Here is a 27372-nt window from a genome sequence, read left to right as displayed (position 1 = left end):
TTGGTGCAAACCCCTGCATTCGAGTGCACATACTCATATAACTTACAGACTCTTTCTCCTGTCTGCCTGTGGCATGGTGGCAAATGGCACATCTGGAAGAATCCTGGTTACTTTCTCTAGTGGCTTTGGATGTTGCGTAGGAAGCTAAGGGACACGGGCAAAGGGAATGCTTTAGTCTCTTCCTCAGCCATGAGTCATAATTTTAGAAGAAACAGGCACATATGGGGAACACAGAGCTGCTCTGTAGCTGATCTGAGAACGACTGTTCTTCTGGACCATGGATTTTCATGCTGGAATGAGAGGACCCTGGCAAGGAATTGGGAGCTTATCACATAAACCAAGAGGAATATTTTTGGCCAGAGACTTGAAGACCAAACAGGAGAGCTTTAAAATGAGATTTAAGTGGGATAAAGTAGAGTGTTCAAATTAAAGGCTAAAATCACAGCCCACAGAAGGGCAGCAGGTGCAAGCTAGAAATAAGAGGCGTGGCTAAGGTGGTGCCAAGCAGCTCTCCCAAGGAACTGGCAGGAAGGACCACTGGGGCCACACCTACAGCCAATAGATAAATCTGCCAACTCCACAGGGGCAAACGGAAAGAGTTGTGTTCATTAGGGGTGAGGAGCATGACCTTAGAGATTGCAGACAGAGGCATGGTGGGAGGTCACACAGCAGCATCACCAGGCCAGGTGAGGATGACAAGTTCCCATAAATCGCAGTCTCTGAAATGGGTGGCAGGGATGTACACACAAGAATAAGAAGTCACAAACGTCAGAGTGGAAGCAAAGGAGAGAGCATATGGATGAGATTTTCAAAAGGATGAAATAGAAAGGATTTTGCTGGCAGGGTCTACCACAGTCTTCTCAGGCAGAGCGAGGCTCTGGCTCATGCTTTCCTATTTAAGGTTTTTTAAACTGGCACAGGAAGATGGAATAGGGAAGAGAAGGGGGGTATTTATCCAGGCATCTGCCCTATCTAATGCGTTTTTGACTTGCCTTGCTAACAATTTCATGACGGGAAAGGTAGGGGAAACAAGGAGGGAGGGACTTACTGGGGACTTAGTTCCAGACAGACTGCCTCTAACTGCCTGATGGTGTGGAAGGCACAGGAAGTGTAGGCAGAAATAACCAGACCATCCTGGAGTTTTATGATCGTGAAAGGAAGACGCAGGATGCATACTTGGGTGTGTGCTCTCTGCTACCCTTTCTACCTTTGCTACTTCTCACTTTTCCTCTGGCATCTTCATTCCCCTCCTAAGTAGAACTCCAGCCCAGACTTCAGGGTCACCACCAGGGATGTAGGGTGGAAGTCTCCAGGTTTCTTTCCCAGGAAGTTGAGGAAAGCAAAGATCCCCAATCCACATATATACATACACATGTGTGTACATTCTTCTTTTTTTTCTGAGATGGAGTCTCACTCTGTCACCCAGGCTGGAGTGCACTGGCCCAATCTTGTCTCACTACACCCTCTGCCTCCGGGGTTCAAGCAATTCTCCTGCCTCAGCCTCCTGAGTAGCTGAGATTACAGGCGCTGGCCACCGTTCTGGCTAATTTTTGTATTTTTAGTAGAAATGGGGTATCACTATGTTGGCCAGGCTGGTCTCGAACTCCTGACCTCAAGTGATCCACCTGCTCAGGCCTCCCAAAGTGCTGGGATTACAGGCGTGAGCCACCACACCTGGCTGTGTGTGTGTGTGTGTGCGTGCATGTGTGTGTGTGTGTATGTGTGTATGTGTGTATGTGTGTGTGTTCTTAATTAATATTCCCAGCACCCCCTGCAGGTTGGTAATATTGTGTCAATTCAAAAATAAACTAAGAGATCCAGACTAAGTGATTTGCCCGAGGCCACATAGCAAGTCAGTGACTGAACTGTGGCTTAAACTTAGGCCTTTCTGCCTTCTCAGCAGAGCTCCTTCAGCTCCAGTAAGCTCTTTACAAAACTAGACATTGTATTTTGGGTACCTACTGGGTTAACTGGCTCTCGTCTTTTAGCCTGGGAACCCAACCTCAACATAACATTGTTTCTATGGGGAAATGTGCTCAGAGTGACAAACAACTGGCTTAACCAAGGAACTTTTGTAACCCGACCTGTCATAAAGCAGGCACCGCCTTGCGTTCAGAAAGGCTGGCGGGGGAGCGAGAGGGGAGAGCAGGATCAGCCAGCCTGCATCCCCTCAGACTCTGTGATCCAGTTCCAGTCTAGCTGGGGGCTTGCCAAGGAACAGCAGTCCCACACATCTACAAATAGCCACTGTAGTACCTACCGCGGGGGGGTAGATGTGAGGATCAAAAGAGCGGGACTCTTGGGTGTATAAAGCACCAGTGCAGGTCAGACCCACGGTCAACGTTTGTGAAGTGGGAAGTGAGATTCCTCCCAACAGCTGGGGGCCGGCAGAGCTCAGCTGGCTCCCTGGGGACCCACCTGGTGGTTACAGTAGGGTGAGGGCATAGACCTGCTTCCGGAGTTTGCCTCTGCTCCTCCAGACAGTTCCGCATTTTAGTCTTGGTTGATCAGGACCCAGGAAGTCACCTTCCACAGCAAGAGGCTCAGCTCCAGCAAGGCAGCCACCTTCCCTAAGCCTTCAAGGCTCAGGTTCTAACACGAGGCCTCGCCCACCTGTGTCTCTACTGTCCCCACCGCCTTCAGATACCAGCTCCCAGGGCTGATAGACGTGTGAGCGCTGGGAAAGCAGAGCTAAGGAATCACTACAGAACCTCAGGGGCGCGCGTTCCTGTCCACCTTCCCCCGTTCCTCCAGGCAGGAATTTCTTTTTGTCCCAGTAGTTGACTTTGCTGTCTGACAACTGCCAAGAGCAGGCTTATTCCATGCCCTCCAGCCTCCGCCAAATCGGCCTGAAGGGGATTTTCTTTCCACGAATAACTCTTCAAAGGGAGAAAGGATTGCTAAGGAGCAGCCAAACTGTGAGGGTTTTTTCTTTCTTTCTTTTTGGATGAGGGAAGGGAGCTATTTTCTCCTGGCAAGGGCAGATACTAACTGGAAAAACACCCTGGAGACTCAGGCCATCAGGAAAGGAAAACCCTGACAAGATGGGGCCTGGCCTCGCCTGCCCCTTGGCATTCTCTCCTGAGGGGCACCCCTAAAGTGGTGCCATTCACGGCACAGTGGCCATTCTCCAACCAGGCTGCTGCACCTTTGGAGAGACTCTCTGGCCTCAGAGGGGCAGGGTCTGCGAGCATGTTTGGGAACAGTGGATCATGAGTCTCAGAGAAGCCTTCCTGCTGTGGCCTGTGTGTGTGCCCGCACGTGCACACGTGTGTCCTCATGTGCTGCACTGGGAAAGGATCCGATTTCAGGCATTGGCAGTCTTCATGCTTGGAGTCTTGCCCTTAGGAGGAGATACCATCAGGTGCCAGACAGAATCCGGGAGAGCCCATCAAAGGAGAATGTGTTGATGGCCCGCAGAAACACAGTCTTATATGGAAGAGAAGGGTCACTGTTCAGAGGCAGTAGATTCTTGAGGGCCCAGAATTACCCTTGAAGGGGTGCAGAGGCTACTCTAAACATTGGCTCTTCGTTACTCTGGGACAAAAGTGGAGACTGGAGACCAATAGGGAGGCCAGATCACTGCTCTGCCGAAGAGGGTCGGGGTCCCAGCCAACCTCGGGCTGCGATCCTGCAGCCATACAGATGGCCCACATGGTAGATGTGAGTAAACGCAGCCCACAAGCGTGAATGAGAGCAAATCACAGCTTTGCAGTCACTAGCTCTGGAGACTTTGGTTGACTTTTCCATTTCTCTCAGATGCCTCTGGGGCATAGCAACAGGAGCCAGGGGGAGTAAACCAGTAAGGAGTCTGGGCTGGAAGTCAGGAGATGGGGTTTGCATTCCAGCTCTGTTCCTCCCAGCAGCGTCATCAAGAACTCAGTTTCCGACGCTGTACCATGAGAAGGCTGCGTGGCTTAGAAGGGAACCAACATCCAGCCCTGGTATAGAGTAGTAATTTTACATGTACCCTTTTACTATGGAATAATACATTATTTTTATCCCCATCGTCTCCCACCATGGGTGCTATATTGAATAGGATTTTGTCAGCCATAAAGCTGTTTTAAGTAATCATTTGTTTTCCCATTTTTATTATTCAATCCGTGTCTCTGGTTTCCAAGCAGTAACTGATTTAACTGATTTAATTCCACTGTACATCAAAAAAAATTATAATTTAACTCACTAGTTAGCCCATGCTGTCTTTATTATAATTAAATGCACAAATATTATTTTACATTAAGAAATATTGGCCAGGCTGGGGAGTTCACACCTGTAAATATTGACCTAGCTCATGGACTCTATTTATACTTTGGAAGACTCTTTGGAACCTGTGATCCCCTGGCTGTACGTCCCTGAACCCTGGGGGCCTTTTAAGTGCAAACAGTATGTCATCTGTGATTTTACAGTTAATTTCTCACATATGAAAATGACTCAAGAAGTGTCTTCACAGGTTATTAAGAGGATTTCATAGTTATACAGTAAAATACATCCTAAGCAAGCTTCTCCCCACTTCCTCAGCCTTTTTCTTTTCCTCAGCCCCTACTCAAGATCTCCCCTTTCCTGTTCTCCATGTTTCTGCGCACCCTTCCTGGTCCCTGGTCTCCAGTCTTCCCATCACTCACCACCCTAGATTTTTCTGAGTACCTTGAACACCAGTCTTGCCCCAACTCTGGAAAAAAGCCAGGGAATACCTCGCCCCTTGAAGCTGAAACACATCGAGCCAACACAAATCTGTTGGCAAGAACAGCAGGCACAAGAGTCACATTCAGGGTCTAAAAATAGCTATTTATAAAGACTCCTTCCTGATTGCTGGGTGTTCACTTTCCCTTGAACCAAAGGGGCACTGCCCCCTCTTGGAAAAGATGATTCCATCCACAGCTCCGTGCCTGAGGATCACTGAGTGACTGTCCTGATGAGCAGTGAGAGCCGAGGACAGCATGCAGGGTGGATTAGATGTGGTGACACACTCTCTGATGGGCCAAGGCAGCTGGGTGTGCGGGTGACACAGATGGCCTCTGCAGCACCTGTGAGGTGACAGTCATGGGCCTCTTATAGGACTTGACATCCTGGCCTTATAGCAAAACCCACCTGCCTGCCTTTGCTTTTTTTTTTTTTTTTTTTAACTCTTGATGTAAACTTTGGTTAACATAATTACTAAGCTTCCAAATGTGTTTGAGATTCAAGTGATGTAAAATGTTAAGAGGTAAAGTATTGTCAACATTATTACTAATATATTACTAATATTTATCACTCAATTATAATTCAACTCTAGTTGCATTTGGCCGTTCTGCGTTTCTATGATACCTGATTTGCTAAATTACACCACTAATAACCCAGCAAACCCCAAATGGGATTGACATCATTCGTTTTCTGTTTTAATTGAGGTGAATCTGATGAAAATTTATAATTCATGTACAGAAATGTCCTGTTGGCTAGCTACAGTTTTCCCAAATGTGTAGTTTTTGGCTTAGGCTCTTAAAAACTTGAATTAGTTGCCAATTCCAATAATCAGGAGATTTTACATGAAAATATATTTCTGGATTCTTTTTCAAAAATGTCAGCTCTGACAATACTTGGGCCCACGCTCTGACAGGGCAGCAGTTGTGGGACACGTGAGTCCTCCCATCCTGTTCTGAATTGTGTCATCTCAAGTTGCCTGGGGATCTTGGAGAAGCCTTGGAAAGCAGATGGTCCAAGCCCTTTTTTTTTTTTTTTTTAAGACAGAGTCTCTCTTTGTCGCCAGGCTGGAGTGCAGTGGCGTGATCTCAGCTCACTGCAATTTCCACTTCCCAGGTTCAAGCGATTCTCCTGCCTCAGCCTCCTGAGTAGCTGGGACTACAGGCGTGAACCACCATGCCCAGCTAAGTTTTTGTATTTTTAGTAGAGATGGGGTTTCACCCCGTTGGCCAGGATGGTCTCAATCTGCTGACCTCGTGATCTGCCCGCCTCAGCCTCCCAAAGTGCTGGGATTACAGACATGAGCCACCACACTTGGCCCTGAGCCCTTCTTTCTGAGGTGAGGCCTGGGGATGCTGAGTGACTCTAGTGCAGACAGATGCTGGTGTATTTGATAATGGGATCTGGGAGACGGCTCTGACCGCTGGTGCAGTGCAGTCTCCACTCAGGCATTCTGCCCTCCCCACATACAACACAGAACACCATCTTGTGGATAGCATCTGATTCACGAGGCCTCCCAACCTCATGCTAACTGACACCCAAGGCCTAACTAACTATGTGAGTCATGAGTCACTCAGAGAACCTGATTATCAAAGTCCAAACCACAAAGAGGAATACCTTCACTTCAAGGGCTTCTATTTCTAGAAATAACTGTAGTGTTCTCTGTGTAGACTTCTAAGCCCAAATAAATGTTTTCATGTTTTGAGAACTTCAAAAGCCCATTGCCCTTAAAACTTCCTTGATTCTCAGGAAAGGGTCCTCAGAAGCTCGGGGTGGTACAGGAAGCTGAATATGTAGCCTCTGCTGGTAAAGTGAATGGCCAGCAGCTAGCTGGGTTTCACTTGTGGACATCCTTGAAAACAGGCTATTCATAGCTGTCAGGATGATGGATTCCAGCCCTAAATTGCTGACAAACATAACAGAACATTTTTAGTTAGTCTTATTTTTTCTCTCATCTGTCTAATGAAAAAATTCAACTAGCTAGTGTGCAATTGATGTTATTTTCTTATAAGCCAGGAGGCAATTAAGAAAACCCAGAAATAGAGTTGAGCCACAGTGTCACTACTTGTATTTGCCATTTCTCCATGTGGCAGAGAGTCCCTTGGAGCACACAAGAGGATCTTCTGCCTCAAGAACGGAATGGGTTCATCTGGGTAGTTCAGAGCCTAACAATGAACCCAGGAGTTTCGTGGAACTGGAAGTCAGCCTCAAAACAGCTGGTTAAGGATTAGTCATCGCCAGCTGAAAGGTGGTTATGAGAAGGAAAGAAATGGTGGGCCAAAGACAACTCAGGAAGAGAGATGCAGAGAAAGCGTTCCAGCAGCCATTAAAACATTGTTAGTTTTATTTTCTTCAAAAAATATTGGCCACCTACAATAGACTCCCCATGGTAGACCTGCCCTTACCCCTGCAGCCTCTGGGAATGCATCTTCCTCCCCAGTGATTGCATCTCCTAGCAACAGGGAAGAAGATCTGCTGAGCGCTTACCATGCATTCAACACCTGCTTGCTACTTTGCATCTGCCACATAAGCCTCACAACTTTGTGAGTAGAAAATAATGTTCCCGTTTTGTAGAATAAGTGAAGTTTCAAAGGATTTCAATAACTTGCCCAGCCAGGGAGTGGCAAAGCCAGTCACGAACCCTAGCCCCTCAGCTCTTGGTTGCCATATTCTTGTACGATAGAAGATGAAACAGATGAAAACGCAGTGCCGCACTCTGCAGCAGTGGTCCTCCAGCAAAGGCTAATAGTAAAGCAGCTGGGGAGACATCTTTAAAAGAGGAGAGGGACCACTGCATTCAGGCTCTCCAGTTGGTAGTCAGGGAGAGTGGGGGCCGCACCTCCTAGCTCGAATTGTAGGGTAGTACGTGCCTACAGGCTTTTCCTAAAGGCTTTGAAAGGGATGGTGGTGGTGTGCTGGCGATGGCAAATGAAAAGGAAGACAAGGCAGAGGGGCATTCACTTCGACCTGTGGATGTCCTCATTTGTATGGATGATCTAGCTTCTTTCTCTGTCTGAAATGTTCTTTCTCCACCTTCCCTGTTTGCCTTCTACATCCTTCTAAATGCATCTCTGGCATCTGCCTACTACAAATTGGGTGTCTCTCCCGCTACGAACCCCAGTGTTTGTTCTTAGCCTGCCACGCTGAGGTCTCTTCCGGTCTGACTTCTCCGGGTGTCCAGTGCCTGGAGTGCTATTTTGTTCTTTGTCATACGCAGCACACCTTCTCTAGTCCCTGGCACGATGAATGTTTGTTGAATTGATGAGTACTTTGTCTCACACCAAACATGTACATTCTCAGAAGCATATTAGCAATTCTCTTTTCCAAGACAGAGTCTCACTTTATCTCCCAGGCTGGAGTACAGTGGCGCAATCTCAGCTCACTGCAACCTCCACCTCCCGAATTCAAGTGATTCTCCTGCCTCAGCCTCCTGAGTAGCTGGGACTACAGGCATGCACCACCATGCCCAGCTAATTTTTATATTTTTAGTAGAGATGGGGTTTCACCATATTGGCCAGGATGGTCTCGATCTCTTGACCTCGTGATCTGCCTGCCTTGGCCTCACAACGTGCTGGGATTACAGGAGTGAGCCACCGCATCTGGCCGCATATTAGCAATTGACATCACTTTGGCCAATTGTGTGACCAGTCAAGATAAGGAATCAAGGATTAGGGTACGGTATGATGCTGAACACATCTATTAAAGCAGACATGTGGGGAACATTTTTCTTACCAAAAGTCAAGACACATAATTTAATAAATATGATCACCTTTTTCCTTGCCCAGAAAAATACGAATATATAATATCTACAGCTCCACATCTTTATCTGCCATCTTTGCCTCACTATGTTATCCAAATATGCCAGCTCAAGACACTGAAGTAACAATTGCTGATAAGTAAGTAGCTAGCATTCTTGATGAGCCTACTATGCAGCAAGCCTTATGTGACGTGCTTCGCTGTCACCTCATTGAACTTTTCAACTACCCCTTGAAGCAGGTATGTTTCTTATCTCTATTTTAGAGATGAGGAAACTGAGGCTTAAAAATGTTAAGTCACTTGTCAAAGGTTACACGGCCAGCAGTGAATGAGTAGGATATTTGATCTGTTTGGTTATCCTGCGATACTGACCTAACCATGACCTCTCAACCTTCATTAGCTCATCAAAGAGCTACTACTGGGCAAAAATAGCTGTGGCTTCCAGAAACTTTTATTAAAACTCTAAATCTCCTGGCAATAACTTTCAAAAGTCATGATTCAGGCCAGCAGTGATATTTGAAAACAGAATCACAAGCAAGTCTCCTGGCTACAGAGATGCTCTTGCTGCCGAAAAGGAATGCTCAGCTCCAGCATTTGTGACAGTCTGTGTTTTTCCCATTCCTTGGTCTTTTGCCATCACTGACTGTGGAAAGACACTGACCCTCACTCTGGCCTCCCTGGAGAATCCCCTCCTCCTGTCTGCTTACAGTACACCCAGCTCTTCTAACTTTGTTCATGAGGCATAATTCCCAGAGCTTGCTTATTCTTACTTCCTTCATCATTTATCAATTCTTTTCATGAATACTAAGAGTCAGAAAAGCTATTTCCCAACCAACTAGATGTCAGAAGTCTTCCTACAATGGACGGACACAGTCTCATCTTCAAGTTCTAGGTAGACTCTTGGGGAAATGTGCAGAAAAGAGTTGTGTCTATTATTCTGAAGAGTCATCTGCTACAACCGAAGGAAAAACGAGGAAAAAATATGAGCCCTCTTCCCTCTGAAGACTGCCCCTTTCCCCTTGGTCTACAAACCTGAGGGGAGAGGATTAGCAACATGGAAGGTAGCATCCTCTCTTCTGAGTGCCAAGAAGAATGTGATTTTGTTTAATCTTTCCTTAGCAAAATCTGTCAGCTCGTAAACTGGACAGGTGTCCCTTCTCTTAGCCAACCCCTGATAATGGGGTGACAGTGGGGGTGGAAGGAATGGAATACCTTCAGAAACACTTCCTAGTGAGACCATCTGATCAAAAGCACCAACTGTCAGGACAAGCCATCTGACTTTGCAAAGCCTTTTCTCCTAAAGGAAAATGCTGAAAAATTGTAAAGCTCCAAGTAGTGAACTCTTACTTTGAAGCAAATATGACAAGATTTACCCTTAACTGAAAGATTGCCACAGCCTCAGCAAATACGTTTGAGAAAGGGGGGTGGTGATTATTGTTATGAAACAACTCTTCTTTTTTTCCAGCTTGCCTGGAAATCTGTATCTAATTCTTGCCATTCTGCTTCCCCGCCGTCAGAGCACACATTTTAGCTGGGTTAGAGCAGAGCTCTCCCTCCTCTGTCCTAAGATGGCACATCTCTCAAGTCTTAGAAGGATCTTTCCCTTACACCCCAAACATGCCCGAAAGAAGGTTCTGCCTGAGTAATGGAAAGGACAAAAGGACAATGACCAGAGCACCATATCAATATTTGCCACCTCTGGTTTGACCCCTTATAGAACTCTTTCCTTAATGCAGCTAGAGACCTTCTTCCTGTTCTGACCAGGATGTTCAGAGAGCAGTTGGTAGTTCACCCAGGGTTACCATGATGTCTAAGAATCGAGTGGATTTTCTCTAACTTCTGAGCAAGATCAGTTGGTGGAAATTCTATTCCTTGATCATCTGATTAACAAGTGCTGAAAATGTAAGATTAGGGAAACTGCTGAAGGCTTGGGCCTCCCAATCCAAAGAACGTAGCTACTTTACATGAGCATTTCAAGTATGGAATATTGAGCCATCTCTCTGCTTTTGTGGTCCAGGATGAAGAACAAGCTGTGGTACTTCGAATTCGGCACCTCGGAGACTTTTGCAGCAACCTGCAAGAAACTCCATGACCACATTGAGTTGGAGGTAAGTTCCCAAGTGGAGAGAAGGCTTCCTGGACCTTGCTTCTGCTCCTGGATTGTCACACACCCACAGGATGTATCGTCTTGGGTCCTTAAGAGGTGACCCAGAGCATAGTCTGTGTTGTTTCTCCATCCTGTTCCAAACACCTCCATACCCTCACTCAGAAGGCCCCGGTGGCCTGTCTAGAGAATCTCTGGGGCTGTGGGACTCAGAGGCCCCCAGTCCCCAGAGTACACTTCACTCCAGCCCTCAGCCCTCCTTCCACCCTAGCCTTGCGATTCCCTCTTTTCTGAGAGGCAAAATCTCCATTGCCATCAGCACAGGAAGAAGGGCTATTGCTGGGCAGAGACGATGTCCCAGTCCTGGAAAAAGTCTGGGAACTGGTGTTTCCAGGGCAGCAGGGGTGGGGAGTATAGAAGCTGAAGCCAGATATCCCCCAGTTCACCTGCCCCGCTGTTCACAGCTGCTCCAGGGAGCTGCTCACAGGTACCCAGGGTCAGTTTCGTGGGTGTGTGATCTGTGTGGTCACAAAATGTCCCTGTGCTTAGAAGGGCCCCTGGTTTAATGCTGTTCTGCCACTGTCTTGCAATTCTTGATCATTTTCTAATGAAGAGCCTGGCATTGTCATTTTGAACTAGGCCCCACGAGTTATGTAGCCCGTCCTGTCGGTACACTTGTGTTTTCCTAACCCTCCCGGCACTTGTAGCAGCCTGCCTCAGACAGTCGGCCTGGTGGCTCCCCTCCCCTGGTTGAGAAGCTTCCCACTTCCCAGCCTCTCACCCCACATTGGCTGGGCTCTGCTCCTGAAGCCCTCTCACTGACTGCTATGAGAACATCTCCTAGGTCTCTGACCAACTGAAAGCCCAAACTTCAGTGCACACCTGCTCCGTGGGACTTCACGCCCATTTGTTCTGTTGCCCAGAGTGCTTCGCTCCCAGGCCTACCTTCCCGAGGGATTTAGGCCTATAGTCTTGTTTTCACTTGAGAAAAACAAGTGGAAGAGGCAGCCAGAGGCAGCCAGAGAGGTCAGCCAGGGTGGGCTCCTCTTGGCCCACCAGCTTCACCTCTAAGCCCGCACTGCAGTCCCATGGGGCCCGGACCTCCCTTGGAGGAGGAGCACATGGCCTGGAGCCACGTAGGGAAGCCCCGTCCCTCCCTGGGAAGGACCCCAGGGCTCCTCACTCACAGGGACTTTTCACAAATAGAACGCCAAGCCAGAGGTTCTGTGCGGCTGCATTTGACTCATCTGCCTGCCTCTCCCCTTCGGTTGCTGGGTTACCAACACCAGGGTGGGAGGCAGCGAGCTGGCTAATCCCCTGAACTTATGGCCAGCTTGGTCAGAGGGCAGAGAGGCCAGGAGCCAGGGCGTGTGTCCCCAGGTGGTACATGGGGAGGCTGAGAAGTCGAACCTCTCCTCTCCTGCGCAGTGCCTGGGAGCTGAGGAAGGAGGAAGGGCCTTGGCAGGGGGACGGAGTGTGACTAACAGGGATATGTGTGCGTTTCTTCCCCTTGGCACAGCCGTCTGGTGGGGTCTCTTTAAATATACCACAAGTGAGGGACAGCCCTGGCCTAACCACAGCCAGCTGCAGGCGCACAGCAGCGGCTTGTTCTCCCTGCAGCTGGCCTTGAAAGTGCGCCCAGAATACAGCCACTCAGCTCCCCTGCCTCTGGCCTGCCCTCCCGGCTCCAGGCCCCACAGTCCCCTCCGGGTTTGAGAGACAGAGGCTCTTCCTCAACCACAGAGGGAGCCTCGTTGCTAAAGACACTGGTGGCCTCTGGAGGGGGTGGGGTTGTTCACTGGTGTGGAGGGGGTGTTGCTGGGCGCTCTCAAAGCTCTTCCTGTTTTCCTTATCTCTCCATAATGAGTCTTTTTAGTATTTATTCATAAGGGTTAGCTGGGGGAATGGGGCTGAGCATGTCATGTGATGGGCAGCTTCTGACAGCCCTCAGGTTCAGGAAAGGCACCATCTCTGCATCCTGAGAATAGTGGTAGATGGTCCTGTGTCTTATGATCCAGAACAGATCTGAGAGAGACAGACAGGGGCGAGGCACAGGGGCAACAGGTGTAAGGAGATGGCAGAGCCTGGCAGGGAGATGGGAAAGTGTCACAGGCCTCAGGAAGAGCTGGTAAGAGCAGCTATGCTAAGGGACCTTCTAACCGTGGTTGCCACAGACCACAGGCCAGGCCTTTGAGGACCAGCACGTGACCCACCAGCCCAAGGCCAGCAAATAACCCCATTCAGGCATTTCTGTTACATTTCACCATCGTCAGTGCCCCACCGCAGCCTTTATTTCAAAGTCACACAACCAACCCTGAGAGCTATGTAGTCCAGAGATTATTATCCCCGTTTTATGGAGAAGCAAGCTGAGGCACAGAGATTTAGAGGGACAAACTGGGCCGGATGTGGTGGCTCACACTTGTAATCCCAGCACTTTGGGAAGCCGAGGCGGGCGGATCACCAGAGGTAAGGAGTTTGAGACCAGCGTGGCCAACATGGTGAAATACCATCTCTACTAAAAGTACAAAAATTAGCCAGGCGTGGTGGCACATGCCTAAAGTCCCAGCTCCTCCAGAGGCTGAGACAGGAGAATCGCTTGAACCCAGGAGGTAGAAGCTGCAGTGAGCCAATATCTTGGCATTGAACTCCAACCTAGGCAAGATAGAGTAAGACTCCATCAAAAAAAAAAAAAAAAAAAAAAGCCTGGATGTGGTGGCTCATGCCTGTAAGCCTAGCGTTTTGGGAGGCTGAGGTAAGTAGGTGGATCACCTGATGTCGGGAGTTTGAGACCAGCCTGGTCAACATGGTGAAACCCCATCTCTACTAAAAATACAAAAATTGTCCAAGCGTGGTGGCAGGTACCTGTAATCCCAGCTACTCTGGAGGCTGAGGCAGGAGAATCGCTTGAACCTGGGAGGCAGAGGTTGCAGTGAGCCAAGATGGTGCCACTGCACTCCAGCCTGGGTGACAGAGTGAGACTCCATCTCAAAAAAAAAAAAAAAAAAAAAAGGGCAAACTGAAGGGAGAGAAAAGTCAAATGGGACAAGAAAAAGTCACATGCTTTGACCACCGACCATAGCATGTCCTCATATGCTATGACAATGCAGCGAGGCAAGAATTCATTTTAAAAATGAGGCTCGGGTACATTCAGTCTCTTGACCAAAACTTCATTGCTGAAAACTGGTGAAAGAGAAGATCCAGGTCTTTCAGAGTGAGCAGAGCTTGGAACCCAGTAAATAGAGATGTACCTAGCAAGTGCTGGAAGCGGTAAAGGTGCAGTCTTCCGCACCAGGCACTGTTTCTCCCTCCTTCACTGTATGCTGATTTCCTCTCAGCTCATGCAGCTGGGCAGGTGTGCTGAGAAACGCTTTGCAAGGAACAGAAGGCTCAGTCCTGCTTCTCACTTAAGGAAGGTATAGATTCCGGCTGGATCACAGGAGAGTCAGAGAGGAGGAAACCCGCCTTAAAGTTTGCAAAAGGTCTTCTCACACAGCATCTCATTTATTTTGATCCACAGAACAGGCAGGGCCAAAATTAATGTCCTCACTCTATGGATGAGGAAACCGAGGCTGACAGGTTCAGCAACCAGAGGAAGGGAACAACTGTAAGGAACTTGGGGGAACAGATAGTGAAGCCTATTTACGTTCTTCCTTTTTTTTTTTCTTTTTTTTTGGCCAATCTGGTAAAAAGTTGGATGGTGAAACTTAAAGCTCACATGAGAGATTGCAGGGAAAGTCTCCATTGAAAGTCATTCACATGGCTGGGCACAGTGGCTCACATGTGTAATCCCAGCACTTTGGGAAGCCGAGGCGGGCGGATCACCTGAGGTGAGGAGTTTGAGGCCAACCTGGCCAACATGGTGAAACCACATCTCTACTAAAAATACAAAAATTAGCCAGGTATGGTGGTGCGTGCCTGTAATCCCAGCTACTGGGGAGGCTGAGGCAGGAGGGTCACTTGAGCCCGTGAGGCAGAGGTTACAGCACGACTGCACTCCAGTCTGGATGACAGAGAGAGACAAAAAAGCAGGCAGGCGGGAAGGAAGGAAGGAAGGAGGGAGGGAAGGAGGAAGAAGACAGAGAAAAAAAGAGAAAGAAGAAAGAGAAAGAAAGAAAGCCACTCACATGCTAAAGTGATATACAGGTGATTTCTCTCAGGCTAGTGGCTGTTTGAGAAGGAATAGGAAACTTGGTCTTATCTCTGAAGTAAAGCCTGTGGCCCCGGGCCAGCCAGACAGGAGAGAAACTGAAGGGAATCCACAGAACACACTGGAGCTGGTTAATATGGCACTTGCTTAACTAGTGCTAAGGAAAGTCAATCCAAAGAGTCCTGCAGAGCCATGTGAGTCAAGTCACTCCTGGCCCTGTTTTTTAGGGCCCTGTGACTCAGGCAGGGGAGAAGGTGACTAAATCTACTGCTCACCTGCAGACATTTGGCCAGGGCCCTGACTTGGGCTCACAAGGCCTGGCGGAGAGCCCCGGTGTGTGCTTGGGTTAAACAACTTATTGAACTGTATATCCAAGCCTCAGTATTCTCATCTATAAAATGAGGGGTATAGGAGTTAGTCTACCTCCCAAGGCCATTATTAAGATTAAAGTTTTCAGGGATTTTTGTTTTTGTTTTTTTTATGTAACTGGCAGTGGTGCTAAGCGCCTCACGGAATCTGCAAAGCAGCCCTAAGTGGCAGGTGTCATAATCACCTTAACAGAGAAGCAGGACAGAGGCTGAGAGAAGGTAAGAAGCTCACCTAAGGTCCATAACCTATGAGCGGTCAGGTCAGGTTTCAAATCCAGATCTGCCAGATACCCGAGAGTCTCAGGGCAGTACTGCACTTGAGCAGCTCAGTCTAGAGCAGACACTGTCAGCCAGGTTTGGGCATGTCCAATCTCCTGATCATTCACAGGCTTTATTTTGACATTTCAGATAATGTTAAGAGCAGGGATTACATTTTTCCATTTATCAAAAAGGGAGCATAAAAAAATATTGCAGATGTTCGCCCTAGGTGCTTCCTCTATAAGACCACAAAGGAAGGCCTGTGAACCTGAGTGCTATCTATACCTGACAACTGGGTGCTCCATAAATCGTTGTGAGCTCTAATTAAGAAGACGGCATGTTGGTGGGGTGTGGTGGCTCCCGCCTGTAACCCCAGCACTTTGGGAGGCTGAGGGGGGTGGATCACCTGAGATCAGGAATTCGACACCAGCCTGGCCAACACGGTGAAACCTCATCTCTGCTTAAAATACAGAATTAGCCAGGTGTGGTTGTGCATGCCTGTAATCCCAGCTACTTGGGAGGCTGAGGCAGGAGAATCTCTTGAACCTGGGAGAAGATTGCAGTGAACAGAAACCATGCCATTGCATTCCATCCTGGGCAGAGTGAGACTCCCTCTCAAAAAGAAAAAAAAAAAGAAGAAGCAGGCATGTCACCTGCACCCCCACCCTCACCATCCCTGGTCTAAGGTGGTCTCTCAGGGTGCTCCCTGACATCTCTTCCTTCCCAGAGGCTCTTAATATTCATTCTAACCTGATTTTACTTGATTAAACAGGTGGGGGTTGGGCGAGGGAGGCACACAGTCACCTCCCCCACCCCAGGCCCAGAGTAGCCTTGCAGAGGTTTTTGAATGGGATCATAGGTAGAGCAAACCAGATGGGTTTCAACTCAAGCACTTATTTTACATTTTGTAGGGATGTTTTAATTTAAAAATAAGAACTTCCAAAATTCCTTGATATTTAATCTTTAAAACAATATTCACAAGGGAAGGCCAGCCAGCTCCAATAACATGAACTAACATAAACTTTAATGGAGGGGAAGTTAGTCCAAATCTGGAAACTGCTCAAAAAAAAAAAAAAATCTGGTTATCCAGATTGAGGATTTTTTTGAATACAGAAAGGCCTTGAGAACAATATATCAAATACTCCCAATTCTCTCTCACTCAGAATTGATATTGTCATTATTTTGTCTTATTTCCTTCAACTATTTTTCTGTTTTGTTTTGTTTCATTTTTTGAGATAGAGTTTCGATTTGTCATCCTGGCTGGAGTGCAGTGGCACTGTCTTAGCTCACTGAAACCCCTGCCTCCCAGGTTCAAGTAAACCTCCTGCCTCAGCCTCCCAAGTAGCTGGGATTACAGGCACCCACCACCACACCCAGTTAATTTTTGTATTTTTAGTAAATACAGGGTTTTGCCATGTTGGCCAGGCTGGTCTCCAACTCCTGACCTCAAGTGATCCACCCACCTGGGGGTCTCCCAAAGTGCTGGGATTACAGGCGTGAGCCACCGTGCCTGGCCAGTGCCATTATTTTTGAAAGAGAGACTAAGTTCACTCAAACCAGTATGTGCAGAAGAGAACACACCGCTCTTAAGCTCCAACTGTGGGAATTCTCTACTCTGTCTTAGTATCCACCTGCAGTGCTGCACTCTCTTAAATCAGAGGGAAAGAGGTCTTCAAGCCTTGGTCTCCTGGCATGATCTGAACTACCTTCTCGGCTCACACAGCGAGAGCCTTTCTCTGGAGTAAGGAAAGTGGGAGTTGGCTGACAGGCAGCCTGTCCATGCACCCACAGTGGAAGAAATGGAAACATGCATGGGGAAGGGAATGTCCAGAAGAGCATTAGAAGCTATTTTGAGTTCTTGGAAAATAAGAGGGGCAACCTGATTACACATCAAACCCTGGAGTCAGAAGTGAGGCTGGAACGGTCCTGTGAGACATCCTCTTTCCAGTGGATTCCCTTCCTCAACCCAGTCCAGCAGCTCCCTCATTCCTTCACTGTGAAGCATCACCTTCACTGTGAGACCATCCAAGGCAGCTCCTACCACTTCCGGGTGCTGCTTCTTGCCCATCCACCCGTTCTCACCGCTCGGTTTCTTTCCACTTTCTCCTATTTGCTTTCTTTCTGTTACTCGTAATATGTGTGCTAACCTCTTTTCCCGATTACAAAGGTAATCCAAATTCATGGTAGAACATTTTAAAATAGAGAGGGGCAAAAAGAAAATAACCCCCAATCCCACCAACCAGGAAGCAGCACTGTTACAACACTGGCCTCGTTTCGATCTTAGAAAAATCTTAGCTGTTTAACATCAGGCCTCCTGAGGACCTCTGTGATTCTTTAGCTTGTTAAATCTTCATTCATTTTTAAATGCAGCTCTGTCATCCCCATCTCTGTCTCTATCATGCACTAAAAGTTTCCTTCACTGATGCTTAGAATCGTTCAGCTTACTAAGGAAAAATTGTTCCTGTCAACTTTCCCTTACAAAATTCCATTGCTTGCTTGCAGTTTCTGGCACATAAAACTTTCTCTCTTTCTTAAATGACCTTCTTTTTTTAAATTTCTTACTAATGTGTACCCTGTAGTTCACTTCAAGCCTCCATTCATTCATATGCTTTTATTTTTCTGTTCTTTTCCATTTCTTTTGTTCTTCATGAATTGCTTTGATTTGCTTTTGTCTTCAGACTCCTGGCTATATCTACTTCGTGTCTTCCATGGACTTGGGAATAACTTTTAAAGATTAAATTGTATGCCTACATGTTCACAAAGTAGTTGTTGGATGATATGCAGCATGTTTAATAGATGGGGCCCAAAAAAGTCTCAGAAGACCGAAGCTGGGGGGTCACGTGATTCAGCATGTTGGATTAGAATGCTCTCCCACATTTCTTTCTGGAAGATTCTTTCAGCACCTCTGTCCCAGCCCCAGGGAGCATAAATATTATGGGAGCATAATATTATATTAAGGGACCACCAAGGTCCCTTACTGAAATAATAACTTGTCCAGGTGTGGTGGCTCATGCCTGTAATCCCAGCACTTTGGGAGGCCAAGGCAGGTGGATCACTTGAGGTTAGGAGTTCAAGACCAGCCTGGGCAAGATGGCCAGGCATGGTAGCGGGCACCTGTAATCCCAGCTACTCGGGAGGCTGAGGCACAGAATTGCTTGAACTCGGGAGGCGAAGGTACAGTGAGCCAAGATGAAGCCACTGCACTACAGCCCATGTGACAGAGCGAGAATCCAGGTCAAAAAAAAAAAAGAATAACTTTCCCCAAGCAATGTCTACCAAACAAATACATCTTTTAAGTAGCAATAAACTGTGAGGCCCCATCAGGAAATGATGTAGACTATTTAGAATGTTCAGAGGAATTCATGATCTTCATCTCCACAGTCGGGAGATTTGGGAACCTCAGGGAAAAGAAATATTACAATCCTTTTCTTCCTCTACGGTCACAGGTTATTAAACAGAGAATATTATATACAAATGTGTCTTGTTGGCTATAGTAGATATGTCTTTGTTTTTCTAACTTAGTCTGTGAGGTCATAAACTTGCTAAGCTTAGTCTTCACTAGAAGAGGAATTAAGAAGGTAGAAGAATTGAATCTTTAAAGAAGGTCACAGAATCTACAAGGGATTGAATAAATACCACTGTGTACACACACATGTTATATCTCAAGTCCATTAGGATCAGCAAATGAATAGCAATAGCAGCAACATACTGAGTACTTACCACGTGGTGAGCTCCATTGCATTTCATCTTTATAACAGCTCCGCTTGATCATGTATTATTCTCATTATTTACCCAAGGAAACTGCATCTCGTAAAATAAGTATGGGCTCCCAAGATCAGATGACTTTAAAGCCTCGATCTGTGATCCCAGACCCACATGCCCTTCACGGTGCCACGGGCCCTGCAGGAGGAGATGACCTCTGCATTACCCTCCTGCTTTTAGAAGAGTCATGTGTCCATTTAGTTGATAAGGGGCTCGCATTCAGGACTTGGCCTATCAGCCAGTCAGCTTTCTGAAGCAGGGACTTTATCTTATTCATTCTATACCCCTGGACTTAGCACAATACCTAAAATGAAGTAATTCCTCATTAGTTGTTTGTTGATTGTAAAATTGAAACGAGTAGAAAATTCCATAATTGGGCCGGGCATGGTGGCTCAGGCCTGTAATCCCAGCACTTTGAGAGGCCGAAGTGGGTGAATCACCTGAGGTCAGGAGTTTGAGACCAGCCTGACCAACATGGAGAAACCCCATTTTTACTAAAAATACAAAATTAGCTGGGTGTAGTGGTACATGCCTGTAATCCCAGCTATTCGGGAGGCTGAGGCAGGAGAATCGTTTGAACCCGGGAGGCAGAGGATGCGGTGAGCCGAGATCAGGCCATTGCACTCCAGCCTGGGTGACACAGTGAAACTCCATCTCAAAAAAAAAAAAAAAAAAGAAAGAAAAGGAAATTATGTGATAGGTGCGAACACTAGAAATGATCACTTGACCAGCCTCAAGTCACACCTTTTTATTGGAAGCTACCAGAAAAAGGGGCCTACCTTGCTGCATTTGTAACACAAAGGGAAAGATGGCTGGTACTCTGGCCTTCTAACCGCGCAATGAGTGAGAGGACCTCCCACGCCCATCTCGGAGCTATTGGTGGTATCTTTGATAGTAGCAGAGGGTCAGGGACAACTGTGAACCAGAACAGGAAATGCCAACATTCTCCCACCTCTTTCCCACCTAACAGAGTTAAGACAGTGAGTGGGCAGTTCCCATGTGGCAGTGAGGGTGCCAGGTGGCTGTAGGGTAGAAGTGACCCTGCAGGACAGAAAGGTCTCCATTCTGAGCCCTCTCTCATGGCTCAGAAGCCTACCTGCTCCTGATCCCTGCTGGTCCTCAGACCATCAAGCCCTGCTTTGTCTGCAGGAAAGTGTGATCTCTCCAAAAGCCCCATCCACCCCAGGTTGGTCTCAGCTTCCCAGACAGACAGCAAAGCCCATTAATCTCCATCCAGAGCAAGAATGCCTTAACCCACCAGTTAAAAAAAAAAAAAAAAAAAAAAAAGAAAAACCTCTTGGGGCGGGTGGAGCAGTGGATAGGAAACAGCTTTGCCTTCTGTCCAGCTCTGAGGCAACCTATCCCTGTGAACTCTGAGAAACAGCAGTTTTGTTTTGGAAACTGGCACCCAGTGCCGGCTCACTCCTGGAAATGAATTTGGGCACCCCCACCCCCAGCTGCAATATTCTACTTCCAGTCTGCCTGCCAACACCCCCTTCCAGCTGCCCCTCTCAAAGGCACCATTGTGCCTGCCTGGCACAGCAACAGAGGAGGGCTAAAGAGGAAGAGAACATGTTCTGCCCATGGGATGTTCTTAAGCAGGTTGTGTGTACATGGCTTCAATGTCGCATTCCTTGAGCCCACACAGACCCGCCAGAACGCCATCATCCCTGTCACAGATGGCAGCCACTTTCCAGTCTAACTGGCCCACCTCGACTCACTGTCAGAGAACTCAGAGCACCCAGCAGGGTGGACAAGGCTGGGTGAAAGTGGGAGTTCAGGATGGCACTCTTCCAGCTCAGCGCATGCTAGCCTGCCAAAACAAAGCTGAACGTAGATGAGGAATTTTGGAACTGGAAGGGGATTTAGTTCCACTTACCACTCCAAAAAAGGCTCATCCCAGCACATTCTGATAAGTGGGACCCCAACCTCCCGCTGAATACTCCAAAGATAGGAAGTTTGCCATTTTTCAAGAAGCCTGCTGCATCACTGGACAGCTCTGATTTTCAGAAAGTTCTTCTGGTGTTGAACAAGGATCGTGTGTCCCATTCCTTGTCATCTTCTTCCCTAGACAGCACTTAGCACAATGCTTGGAACAAAACAGGTGCGCAATAAGTGTTTATGGGGTGCATGGCTAAATTTCCCATCGACCAGGCCCATTTTCACCCTCTGGGGGCACAGAGAACATCCTCCTCACTCCTCCACGTGACTGCCTTTCACAGGGCTGGAGATGTATCTTCATGGTGTCTCTTCTTCATCTTCACTGAGCTGAACAGCCCCAGTTCCTTAGATGACCTGATTTATAGATCCATAAACAACCTGGACCACTCTTCCTTTGATACACTCCATTGTTTTCAGGGTCTGCCTTAAACTGAAAAATCAAATTCCTGGGTCTTTAATACTCCAAATGTGGTCTCATAGGTAACAAAGCATCGGATGCGTGCACTCTCGTAAGTTGGACTGACTTCTTGATCTCTTCACTTGCATCTCATGCAAGACACCTGCATGTTCATGAGGACTACCATGAACCTTGAAAATCTGGAAAGACGTTCCTTCCTTAGTGTCACTGAGTCAATGTTTCCTCATCTGTAAAAATGGGAATACATGGCTGGGCACAGTGGCTCAAGCCTGTAATTCCAGCATTTTGGGAGGCCAAGGCAGGCAGATCGCCTGAGGTCAGGTGTTTGAGACCAGCCTGAAAAACATGGTGAAATCCCCGTCCCTACTAAGAATACAAAAATTAGCCAGGTGTGGTGGTGCACACCTGTAATCCCAGCTACTAAAGAGGCTGAGGCAGGAGAATCGCTTGAACCCAGGAAGCGGAGGTTGCAGTGAGCAGAGATTGCTCCACTACACTCCAGCCTGATGACAGAGCAAGACTCCGTCTCAAAAAAAAAACCATGGGAATGCAAATACTGATATTGTAGGGTTGTGAAGATAAGACATAAAATATATGAAGTGCTGGTTCATAACAGTTAATAAATGTGATATATTAATAATATATAACATATGTGTGGATTAGTATCATTATCTAACTGCCCACCATAGACATCAGCTCCTACAATGATACACCAGCCCCTTGAAATGCAGGAGAAGCCACTGTTCTATAAGAGTCACTACAGGCCAGGCCAGTTTGTGTATGAGGACAGCACTGGACCTTCTTTCCAATAATGCTGTCGCCACTCATCAGTGCCACTCAGTACATCACCTCTTCTTCCTTTCTGAGCCACATCAGGTTATTGACACTAGTTTTTCTAGTCTCTCTAGTTTTTCTCTAGGGAAGACAGATATTGTTGTTTGCCCTGTTTTTCTTTCACTCCCCAGAGGTTTGTCTGTTAGGGCCATAGACCCTGCAGATATGCAGATAACGACTTCCTTTTCTGTCCCGTTGACTCCAGCCAGCGCTGTGCTAGCACAAGCTTGCCTTCTACATATCTCTTCCCAACTTGCCTTTTGGGGATGTCATCATGGTCACTTGAAATTGGCCATAGTAGGAATATTTACACCACCGTGGAACACAGTAACAAGGGCTATTCTTTCTCCTGGGGAGTCTGCTGTTGAGCATTTAACAGCATGCCATCACCTCTAGTATTGACCCACTGGGAGTACTTTGAGGACAGGGACCATGTCCCATTTCTGCTCCATCCCTAGAGTCTAGCACACAATAAGTAGGTTCTCATCATTCTTGATGGATCTGTGAGTACTCCTGTCTTCTGCCTCCTAACGTCTCTCTCATATGAAGCATGCCTCATGTGCCCTATTCTAGTTACCTATTCAGGTGTTCAGCTTCGGATTTCTCTCAGCTGGGATCAGAGGACCACCTGACGCAGACTTGGATTAACCTTCCATGCCTCTCCCTATCCTGGAAACTTGGTCCATTTTACTTGTTCACTAGATTCATCCAGAGCGATTGGGGGAACTCATCTGGAAGCCAAGAAACCTTATCGAGTTTCTTCAAAGAACACCTGGGTTTCCATTTTAGGATTTCTGCACACATTCTTTCTTTCAATTCACAAATAGTTATATTGGACACCTGACCTGAGTAAGACATGCCAGGAACTATGAAGAACATAGAGCTGTCAGATATGGTCCCCAGCTTCTACGAGTTTAAAGTCTCCTAGGCGACAGACAAATATGCAAAATACGTGGCAGAATATACATGGAATGTATATTCTTATATGGAAGGTACATGGACATTCCATCTAAGAGGTGAAAAGAAGGCAGTGAAATTCAGAGAAGGGGAAGGTTCATTTATAGTAAGAGCACTGGGAAGAGCCTCATACCTCAATCACATTATCCTTTTAGATCTCATTTTCCCTTTCCAGCCAGTGTGCCACCAAACCACATGGTGACTCTGACTCTGTTCCCTCACGACCACCACCTGACTCACCCCAGAGTCCCTGGTTAAGCCCTATCTCCTCCAGGAGAGAGCTCTGTCAGCTGGGAAGGCCGCTTACCAACATTAGACCTCTCTCTGTTATCATTTTGCTAATTAGGAATGATCCCGAATGTTCCATGCTGCTTTACCATTCCAAGAGTCTGTGCTTCAGCCTCATCTAGTAGCCAAAATTCCTCTTTATAAAGTCACTCATGGCTTCTTGGTTGTCCGTCCAAACAACCAAGGTCTAATTCTGGATCAGCTCACTCTAATTAAATGTGTAACTCTGGGCCCTGCCTTTAACATCTTTAGCCTCAGTTTTCTCAACTATCAAATGAGGTATCTGGACTGGATGACCCTTCAAGCCCTTCAGGTCTTTGATTCCATGAGAGTACAGATGCGGAGAAGAGAATAAGAGAGGTCGGGCACGGTGGCTCACATCTATAATCCCAGCACTTTGGGAGGCCAAGGCAGGTGGATCACCTGAGGTCAGGGGTTTGAGACAGCCTGACCAACATGGTGAAACCCCATCTCTACTAAAAATACAAAAAATTAGCCAGGCATGGTGGTGGGCACTTGTAGTCCCAGCTGCTTGGGAAGCTGAGGCAGGAGAATCACTTGAACCTGGAGAGGTGGAGGCTGCAGTGAGCCGAGATTGCGCCACTGCACTCCAGCCTGAGTGAGCCAAGATTGTGCCACTGCACTCCACTGCACTCCAGCCTGGGCAAATGCGTGAGACTCGGTCTCAAAAGAAAAAAAGAAAAGAAAAGAGATCCGTTTAAGAGACTATATCGGAAATAATTCATGGAGAAAATGGTATCTGTAGACCTTTGGAAGAAAGGTACAGGGAGGGTACTAGGGTGTCCTCAAGCGTATCCTACCATCAGGGGACTATAGTAATGGGTCTAGACAAGAACTGTATAACGGAAGGTGTAGGCTGACAACACCTGAATCCACTGATCAGTCTAAACATCACAAAAAAGAGACAACCAAATTATGTGCTAATGAGATGCAATGGGAAATATACAGCCCCATTAATAAAGTAATTTGCCAAAAAATTAACCCTAAATCTAGTCAAGCCTCTAGATCTAAAAATACCAACTTAATGAAAATACAAGAGATAGACTATGTTTAAAAGACACTCCAGAGATGCTGTCAGCAAAACCCAGAATCTGCGCAACACTACAGCCTTACTACTCAAATGTGGTCCATAGACCTGCAGCATCAGCATCGCCAAGGAGGAGGCCAGAAATGCAGCCACACCCGGACCCCCTGAATCAGAGTCTGCATTTTAATAAGACCCTGGAATGATTAGCATGCACATTAAAGTTTGAGAAGCACTGTTCTAAGGACAAATGATACATTTCTTCACTAAATAAAAGATAAGGACAAAAAAGAACAGGGAGTTTATAGATCAAAAGAAACCTAATAGATATATCAACACATGCAATGTGAAGACTTCTCAAGCAAGCTAACAAAAAAACTGATGCTGTCAAGGAAATCTGAACAATTACTGGATACTTATTAAATAATTTTTTTTTTTTTTGAGACAGAGTTTCACTTTTGTTACCCAGGCTGGAGTGCAGTGGCGTGATCTCGGCTCACCGCAACCTCCGCCTCCGGGGTTCAGGCAATTCTCCTCCCTCAGCCTCCTGAGTAGCTGAGATTACATGTACGTGCCACCGTGCCCAGCTAATTTTTTGTATTTTTAGTAGAGATGGGGTTTCACCATGTTGACCAGGATGGTCTCAATCTCTTGACCTCGTGATCCACCCGTCTCGACCTCCCAAAGTGCTGGGATTACAGGCGTGAGCCACTGTGCCCAGCCTAAAGAATTTTTTAAGAGTGGCAATCAATAGTATTGAGGTAATTCTTTTTTTTTTTTTTTTGAGTTCTTAAAGATACGTAACCAAGTATTTATGGATAAAATGATAGAATTTCAAGAATTTACTATAAAGTAGTTCAGTCTGGAGGTGATAAAGGGAACTGGGGTAGAGTTAAAACATGATTAGCGGCCAGTGCTAGAGCTGTTAATTAACGGGACTGGTTTTGGGGTACATGGAGGTTTATGATTCTCTCTACTTTCCCTACATGTTTGGAAATACCCAAAAATATTTTAAATTATACTTTAAGCTCTGGGGCGCATGTGCAGAACGTGCAGGTGTGTTACATGGGTATACACGTGCCATGGTGGTTTGCTGCACCCATGCTCCCATCATCTACATTAGGTATTTCTCCTAATGCTATCCCTCCCCTAGCCTCCCTCCCCGAAAGGCCCCGGTATGTGATGTTCCCCTCCCTGTGTAAATGTGTTCTCATTGTTCAACACCCACTTATGAGTGAGAACATGCGGTGTTCGGTTTTCTGTTCTTGTGTCAGTTTGCTGATAATGAAGCTGGAAAGCATAGTTTTTAATTTTTTTAAAGGAAGACCAAGAAGGAGCCGTGGAAGATGGGAGGGACAATACCTCAGTGGCAGGGTACCCAAGAAAGAGAAAATTTCCAGCCAAAAGGGCACACAGGCCTCCGGAGCTACCGAGGCCTGGCTGCCACCTCCAGTCTGGCCTGGTGGAGGTCACTTCTGAGAGCAGACACAGCCCGAGTGGCAGACTTATAAAGAGAACCATCTGCGTCCAGACCAAATTGGTGGCACGGTGAATTGAGGTTAGAAGAAGGGGGAATTTCCTAGTTGCTAAAAACTGAAACAGGTCATCAAATAAATTGTGGAATCTCCTTCCCTGAGGCCCTTCAGAAATAGGATCGACAGGGCTGGAGTGGTGGGGCCCCCACCCGCCGCCTTTTTGAGGTCGCCGCGCAGGCCGGCAGGAGGGGTTGGAAACGCCCGCACCGGCTGGGAAGCTTCGGTGCCCCGGGTCTCTCTTGGCCGGGGCGAAGAAGTCGGCGGCCTCTGCCTAGAATTCTGAGACTGGAGGGTTCGCGACATCCAGGGCGGGGGTTAGAGAGGAATACGGGTTCCCAGTGCGTTTCATTTGCACATAAATGCACTTTGCCTCCTAACACAGACTCTGTTACCTGTGCACCCGCCTTCCACCAAACCGACCCGTCACCCCTGGCTCAGGAAGAAACCAGAACTGGGGGGACCATCCTCCCAAAGGGGACACTGTCGCACGTGGCCAGCAACCGCGGGCCTTCCAGGCCTGGGCGCAGACTCCCGTGCTGCTTCCAAGCCAGACGTTGGGCGCAGGCCGCGGGCCGCGGGCGCACCCGAGAGCACGATTTCAGAGGGTGCGCGCTCGCTGCTCGGGCCGGGAGCTCTCTGTTTCAGCCCCACTCCGGGGCACACGTCCCTGGCTCCCGCCCAGCGCAGCCTCCGTTCGGAGGGGAGCCGGCTAGCCGGTGCCTGGGTTACAGGGATGGCTAACAGTGCGCGCAGGACCGCCGCCCTCCTTCGCGCCACGCCGGGGCCGCGCGGGCCGGTGCTGGAGGAGGGGGCCCGATGACGTCATGGAGCAGTTGGAGAATTTAGTTCAGGAACCCGCCGGAGAGCGGGCCCCGGGGCGGATGTTCCACTTAGGGCGACAGCGTCCCGGGTTCGGCTCCACTTTCCCAGACGGCATGGCCGCCTTCCACCTGTCCAGAGCCGGCCTGGGGTTCTGAAGGAAATTAGAGTACCATCGCAAGGCCAGGAACTCTGGAGAATGGGCACCCAGACGAGTGCTGCCAAGGCTCGTACCAGCCTAGGTCGGGGCCAAGAGGCCATTCAAATACTTCCAGCAAAGCTTCAGGTAGGGGGAGTAACTTCAGGTTGGGGAACCTGTGATGATAATGCAGACAGTTATAGAGTGCTACTGCCTTCCAGAAACCAGTCAGCTCCTTAAGGCAGATGTTACTCACCCATCCTCCATTTTACAGATGACAAATTAAACCTCAGAGGGGGTAAGGAAACGACCCGGAATCACACC

The 27372-nt window shown here is 47.7% G+C and overlaps 1 protein-coding gene across 12 annotated transcripts in view; it reads left to right on the top strand.

Moving 5' to 3' along the window:
• The window catches only part of DGKG (diacylglycerol kinase gamma), a 211833-nt gene that overhangs the window by 135692 nt on the left and 48769 nt on the right, over positions 1–27372 (top strand). For all 12 annotated transcript variants that reach the window (XM_035274700.3, XM_035274698.3, XM_078350447.1 and 9 more), the window contains one exon: positions 10451–10541. In XM_035274700.3, coding sequence (XP_035130591.1) covers positions 10451–10541 — 91 coding nt within the window. The remainder of the gene's footprint in view (positions 1–10450; positions 10542–27372) is intronic.

This window comes from Callithrix jacchus, chromosome 15 (assembly GCF_049354715.1).
Source record: "Callithrix jacchus isolate 240 chromosome 15, calJac240_pri, whole genome shotgun sequence".
Lineage (NCBI taxonomy): Eukaryota > Metazoa > Chordata > Mammalia > Primates > Cebidae > Callithrix > Callithrix jacchus.
The sequence above is the reverse complement of the archived record's forward strand: the minus strand, read 5'-3'. Positions and strand labels throughout refer to the sequence as shown.